This window comes from Alosa pseudoharengus, unplaced genomic scaffold, assembly GCF_046254945.1.
Source record: "Alosa pseudoharengus isolate Yale_2024_CS ecotype anadromous, Long Island Sound unplaced genomic scaffold, YU_APseudo_1.1 YU_APseudo_1.1_scf_24, whole genome shotgun sequence".
Taxonomy (NCBI): domain Eukaryota; kingdom Metazoa; phylum Chordata; class Actinopteri; order Clupeiformes; family Clupeidae; genus Alosa; species Alosa pseudoharengus.
This window is the reverse complement of record NW_027468689.1, coordinates 342,626-350,000: the sequence shown is the minus strand read 5'-3', so window position 1 is coordinate 350,000 and position 7,375 is coordinate 342,626. Positions and strand designations below refer to the sequence as shown.

At 41.8% G+C, this 7,375-nt stretch overlaps 1 protein-coding gene across 4 annotated transcripts in view; it reads left to right on the top strand.

Annotated features, from left to right (window-relative positions):
- svopl (SVOP-like) overlaps positions 1–1,855 on the top strand; it is a 37,699-nt gene extending 35,844 nt beyond the window's left edge. For 2 of the 4 annotated variants that reach the window (XM_076302754.1, XM_076302752.1), the window contains 2 exons: positions 1–48; positions 1,236–1,711. The exon at positions 1–48 is cut by the window's left edge and continues 42 nt beyond it. In XM_076302754.1, coding sequence (XP_076158869.1) covers positions 1–48; positions 1,236–1,550 — 363 coding nt within the window. In that variant the 3' untranslated portion in view covers positions 1,551–1,711. Of the gene's footprint in view, positions 49–1,235; positions 1,712–1,737 lie in introns of those variants that run through there. The other 2 variants (XM_076302755.1, XM_076302753.1) reach the window with 2 other exon arrangements.
- Positions 1,856–7,375: the final 5,520 nt, after the last annotated feature.

The window sequence follows — 7,375 nt, the reverse complement described above, 5'->3', positions numbered from 1 at the left end:
ACATCCTGCAGCCGCATTGGAGGCATGCTAGCACCTTTCATTGCACAGGTTGGTCTCTCTATGGAGGCATGCTAGCACCTTTCATTGCACAGGTTGGTCTCTCTATGGAGGCATGCTAGCACCTTTCATTGCACAGGTTGGTCTCTCTATGGAGGCATGCTAGCACCTTTCATTGCACAGGTTGGTCTCTCTATGGAGGCATGCTAGCACCTTTCATTGCACAGGTTGGTCTCTCTATGGAGGCATGCTAGCACCTTAATTGCACAGGTTGGTGTATGTCTACATCGGTGTGTGTTGTCTAACTGTGGCAAGAGATCAGTCACCCTACCCAGCCTTGCACCCAGGTCTCCAAACCGGCCGCTTGACCGAAGACAAAGAGCAGACTTGACCGTCAGACTTCCTCCCCATCAGACCCATGTGCTTCATGACCTCACGCACACAGGTGCCCCATACACTAGTGCTTCACCTCTCTAGGGTCTCACTCAGGTCACCCTCTCCTCTCCTAGAGGCCCCTCATACAGCTCACACATTGTGCATGGCTCCAGTGGCCTCATGGCGAGACATACCGCTTCTGACGGTCAGAGCGGTCACCTCACTCAGTCAGAGCGGTCATTTCACTCAGTCAGAGCGGTCACCTCCCAGAGATCACAGTTGACCATTGGTATGGCAGTCAGAGATCGTAGTTACCGTGGTGACAGCACTCTTTCACAATAACATAAGGACGGAACAGTTTGAATCGCTGTCCTATTAATTTGCACAGATAGGAGGGATAGTTACTCTCTAACTACTTAAATAAATAAATTCCAGCTCGTTCCTTGCCTTTGTGTACTGCTTTTTCTTAGCGTGTTCAATACTTTTTTCCTGTGCCATTCCACTTTTTTACTCAACTCTACTTATGAACATTAATGTTTGGATTGTTTTATATGTGTGGATTACCTAAGTTATTATTAATGTCTGGTGAAAATTGAATGCGAATAGCCTCATTGGAAGTATACTTACTGAAAAAAATGTTGACGTGTTCAATATTTATTTTCCCCGCTGTACAATAACATAAGGACAGAACGGTTTGAATCGCTGTCCACCTGAACACTCTGACATGTGCAGGGGAGGTGTATTTGTTACCAAATTTAACACAATTTAAAAAATCTATAAAATATACTGATATCTAATCCGTCTCTTTCTTTCTCTGTATGGCTCTCTCTCTCTCTCTGTGTGTGTGTGTGTGTGTCTCTCAGGTGCTGATGTCCCAGTCAGTGTTGCTGGCTATGCTGCCCTTTGCTCTGGCCTGCTTGCTCTCCGCTGTGGGGACACTCCTGCTTCCCATTGAAACTAGAGGACGAGCCCTACTGGTAACCCTAACCCTACTGGTAACCCTAACCCTGACCCTAACCCTACTGGTAACCCTAACCCTACCGGTAACCCTAACCCTGACCCTAACCCTACTGGTAACAAACCTGTCTGTCCATCAGCCTGTCTATCTCCTGGTAAAAAGTCCATCTGCCTGTCTGTCTGTCTGTGTCTTTCTGTTGGTAAAACATCTGTCTGTCTGACAGTTTGTCTATCTATCCATCTGCCTGCCTGTCTGCCTGTCTGTCCCATCAAATGTCTGTCTTCCATTTGTGAGTGTGTGTGTGTGTGTGTGTGTGTGTGTGTGTGTGTGTTTGAATTAATTTGAAATAAAAATCATTATCAATTAATAATACATTTTAATAACTAACCTTTTTACTCTTTTTGCAGCAAAATTCCTGACACGAGGGAAAATGGATAGCTTTTTCTTTGAATATTTATAGATATTGCTTACACTGGAGAATGTTTATGAACTTGTACAAAATAAAATCATACAGATACAAACACACATCTCATCTGTTTGGATTTGGTTCTGCCCGACAAACGTAATGTGTTTTGACGAGTCACGCTCGTCGTAGTTGTGATAAAGTAGAGCTGTTCTTTGTCACTAGGATCACCTTATCAGGATACAGCTGCTGCATTACATTATTCTGTTGGTAGGGAAGGCCAAGTAACATGGTTGTTATAATATTGGTAGTGCTGATTGAACAGCTCCACTTAAAGGCACTTTTCCCATGTAGAATGGCCACTAGAGGGAGCTATTTTCCCATGTAGAATGGCCACTGTGTAGAATGGCCACTAAAGGGAGCTCTTTTCCCATGTAGAATGGGGTTACATGCAGCTATTCCGACATGCCGCTACTTAGACATTGGTGTCTAATTGTCGAAGTGGCGGCATTAACATTAATTTTCAAGCGTCCCACTACTGCGACAATTTTTTTTTCCATTGTCGGAGTAGCGACACTTGACCTTTTTTAAAACGTCCTGCCATTCCGACACGAGTGGCGTAATCAGGATTTTTCAACGGAGTGGACTATTGCGAAGTAGGCCTAGGGTGGGCCTTTATTTTTTTATTCCAATATGGGCAGTATAATAAAAGGCTACATTGATAAATTGATACATTGATAAATAACAGGACAAAATAATTGTCCTGTTATTTAACATAATTGATACATTGATAAATAACAGGGGCAACAGGATTGGATTCTAAAATAGCCTACGCACAATAACTTCAACCGAAAGGTTAGTCGCGTTTCAAGGAGTCCAAGAGTGCGCCTCACACACACCAGCTCCGTTGAACAGTGTATTTTTCGTGTTTAAGAGCTAAAAAAGTTGATTAGAGAGTCACATTTGAAATGTCGGGTAGCCTAAATTATAGCCTAGTCTATAGCGCGTGCATCTCAGAGGAAATGATTTTGGAGAGAGAGAGAGAGGATTTAACCTAGGTCAGGGGTCTCCAACCTTTTTGGGAATGAGGGCTACCTGAAGACCCGAAATCATATGGAGGGCTACTCATTTAAAACAAACATACCCTCACCCCTTTTTTGCGAGGGTAGTCCTCCTAAATAATAGGCCTACTGTATGTGATTTTTACTTTTAAATTATCAATATTGTGCAGGCCTATACATCTTTATATATTAAGCAACTGTATTTTCAAATTTAATATCAATAACCTATGCAACACTACCAAAATTTTTGTTCAGTTTGTTCATTTCAAACTTTGCATGGGGAATCTAATCTATTTTTTTTTTTTTTTACAAAAAAAACTATCTTTTTGTGCAATTAATAATTTGGGTTAGAATTTGTACCCAATTTATACCCACCCACCATTATGAATTCAGGGGTTGTTTAAGTTCTGATTTCAGTGGACAATTCGGTTTTAACATTTCAATAGTAATCGCCCACACCACCCTAACATATGAAAACTCATTTTAAAGTTATTGCACACCTGAAATGATCCATGATCTGACAAAAAGGGTAATGCACAGTCCTGCTCAGTCATACATGCTATAACATTTTCAGCGCTATTATTCGGCAGTTGCCTAGGAGGAGAAAAGGCCTGTGAGCTAAAGCCATTGTTTTTCAGTCCTTGAACAATCAAACCGTATTTGACGAACATGGAATGGCCACAGAACTTTTGAAGATATGCTTCCATTGGCTACACCAGACAAGCAAGTTTTTCCCCCCTTTACTGTCTATGCGTGCGAGCATCGTGTATGCGCTCCGCTTCCGTTGTTGTTTAAAGATTGAATGGGAAACGGATTTGGAGCCAAAGGCTAAAATTTAACGCAGCTACAAAGGTATCACCAATATCAATTTAATGTTACAGATGTATGGCTACATACATTCTTAAAATGGTTCTGGTCTAGACTTAAATATCTATTGAAAACTTCACAATGGAGCGTGTTTTTAGAGCGTGATCTGCAGGCGACCTGTTGGCTATTTTTAGAAAGTGCGCTGGGGGCGCCTCATAGCCGTCCCGCGGGCTACCTGGTGCCCGCGGGCACCGTGTTGGAGACCACTGACCTAGGTGATGATTATTTGTGTCTGGTGGTAATTAGGGCCCGAGCACCGAAGGGCGCAAGGCCCTATTGTTTTTGTAAGGATTATTATTATTATTATTATTATTATTATTATTATTATATTAACTTTGTCTCAGAGCGTTTTCCTTTTTTGGGGTGGTTAACATGGTCGAAAACTCTTGAAATTTGGCACACACATCAGGTGTCACGCAAAGCAGTCAGGTACAAGAGCTTGGCCCCGGGCGTGGCCCAGGGACTCTGTAGCGCCCCCTTAGGTGATTGAGGCAGTGGTTGGCACATACTTTTAGCTAGACGCATCAAATTTGGTAGGTGTGTGTATCTCCCCAAGATGAACAACTTTCGTATGTACAATGCATTAGCCACGCCCAACAGGAAGTGAGGTATTTGGGATTTTGTGCAGACTAAAATGTGATGAATTGTGATGCCAAAAGAGGTTCTTCCCATGGGTGAAAACGCATGAAATTTGGCACACACGTCAAGAGGTACCATGAATACACAGGGGAAAAGCCTTGGCACTGGGCTTGGCCCAGGAACTCCATAGCGCCCCCTTATGTCACTGTGACTTGTGGTTGGCATATAGTTTTAGATACACACACCAAATTTGGTGGGTGTATGTAACTCCCAAAAACAATCAACTTTTGTATTAACATGTCATTAGCCACGCCCACAGGAAGTGAGGTAATTGGGATTTTGTGCATTGTGGACATGATCAATTTTAACGTACTCCTCCTAGACGGTTGATCCGATTCATGTGAAAGTTGGTATACATGATGCCAATATGCTTCTGATTCTAAATTGTGAAGCTTTTTTTGATATGTTGTAATTTGCCGAAATGGCGAAACTATGAATTTTAATACCCTTCCACATAAACAATAAATGTGTCTTAATTCACCATGCATGGCTTGAAATGTTTTATATTTCACAGGTCTTTGAATACCATGGTAGTGATGATATTCACATGCCCATAACGCATATTTGGCATAGCGCCACCACCTGGCAACAGAAAGAATGGCAATTACACTGATGTCACATGATGAATTTTAACATACTCCTCCTAGACGGTTTGTCAGATTCATGTGAAAATTGGCAAATATGATGCCAAGATGTTGCTGATGTTAAATTGTGAAGGGATTTTTGATATGTTGTAATATGTCATGATTTTAATATCTCACCATATAAACAGGAAATGTGTCATAAAGTCACAGTGCATTGAATGAATGGTCTGAAACTTCTCAGGTTAATAGATATTATGATTATGATGATATCCAGACACCCAATGGTCCTGCCTGGCATAGCGCCACCACCTGGCCAAGTAGGAAATGTGCCAGAAATGGACAATGCCTTAAGTGATTGATCTGAAACTTTATAAAATACTGGATATCATTATTGTGATGATATTCACACATATAATTCACATGCCTAGCATAGCGCCACCATTTGGCCAAACAGGAAATATGCCAGAAATGCTCTATGCTTTGAATGAATGTTCTGAAACTTCTCAGATTAATAGATATTATAATTATGCTGATATCCAGAGACCCTATGGGCCTGCCTGGCATAGCGCCACCACCTGGCCAAGTAGAATGTGCCCGAAATTGGTAATGCCTATATTGGTTGATCTGAAACTTTACAAAATATTGGATATCATTATTGTGATGATATTAACATGTGTAATTCACATGCCTAATATAGCGCCACCATCTGGCCAAAAAGTGTATCAGAAATGTTCTTTGCTTAAAATGAATAATCTGAAGTTTCTCAGGTTAATATATATTATGATTATGTTGACACAACATGGGCCTGCCTTGGATTGCGCCCCCACCTGGCCAAGCGAGTAAATGTGCCAGAAAATAACATGCAAAAACAAATGGCAAACGCATTAAATATGTACATTTTACAAATGCACCACGTCGGTGCTTTGTTGGATTCTGAAATGTCACGGGTTGTGGCCCGGAGGTGCTCGGGCCCGCCATTGCCGCTTGCGGCTATATTTAGATTTGAGTATGGATACCTACGAATTGTTTTGAATAAAAAAAGCTAAGACAACAAATGAAATGTGACTCTGCAAGGCGAAACCAGTCGTTTTGGTAAAATTTACAAAATTAAGCTATTGTACTCACACGAACGGCCATAAACTAAACTTTCCAATAATATGCATATCGAGGGTATTGCAAATAGTATTGGGTATTGGATAGTCGCCGACCCTCATTAGATGTGGATATTTGGAGGTTAGGATAGCCTTCAAGAAACAAGGTTATCGCAGTTGCTGTGAGACATACGGCCCTTCTCCAGTCTCTCTCAAAATCAAAACACACCCAATTCACGCTTGGACTTTTCGATTATGTTTCTAAATGTTGGGACTGATGGACACTGAACTCTGGGGGTTATTTGAACGTTTGTTGTGAAGTGGTTTACTGTAAAAGGAGCGTCGGATATCCCGCCTGTCTTTGCACAATTATAGGGCCATGATAATGCACTAGCCTAGAGTCGAGAGAAAGACGACTAAACTAGATGTACCGCAGAGCGGTACAAAATATGACCGCCGCCCAGTCCAGCACATTTTTTCCACAAAAAGAAATCACGCTGAAAGGCCTATATGATTCTAACTGTCTCACTAAATTGCATTATCCACACTCAATTCTTGGTATCTGCTAGACAACAAGTACCAAAACATGATTAGTTCATAGATTTCACATGTAAAATTCATTTTATACAACCCCACCTCCATCTTGCCTGTTCATAATTCTGAGAAATTCTTGATTGTTTGTGTTATGTTTATGTTATGTGTGTGGGTGTGTGTGTGTGTGTGAGTGTGTGTGTGTGTGTGTGGGTGTGTGTGTGTGTGTGTGCGTGCTTGTGTGTGTGCCTGCGTATGTGCCTGTGCATGCAAGCGTACATATGTCTACTGTGTGAGTATGTGTCATACGTATGATTACTGTGAATGTATGTGTGTGTGTGTGTGTGTGTGTGTATCTGTTTGTGCACATGTGTGCACATGAAATGGGTTAACATGACCCCTGGAGGCAAACATATGGAAAAAAATGGTCATCCTAGGCCCTACAGTTCTCAAGATATTCACAGAGAACTGTGTCTGCCCTACCCTCCTTTCGGGGGGTCCAGTCCAGCGGGGGGGCTACAGATCAAAACGAAAAATGACGGTTCCATGCTATCCATGTGGGGGTACATGCCCACCAAGTTTTGTGTACCCCGGTCTTTCAGTGTCCCGGGAATCCTTGTTGGTGTACGTCACTAAATGAACACATAAATTATTTTATTGTAAAGCCCCCCATGAACGAAAGTACACAAAACCTGGCATGCATTCGGAGGGTGTCATAATGATCCTACACATTTAATTTCGTGCAGTTTTGACCTTGTCAGCCAGAGATATTGTGATGAAAACACCTCATTTTTTGCTTTTTAATTTTTAACTAGGTGGCGCTATACATGAAGTAAGTGGTAATGGGATGGGTTGACATGCCCCCTTAA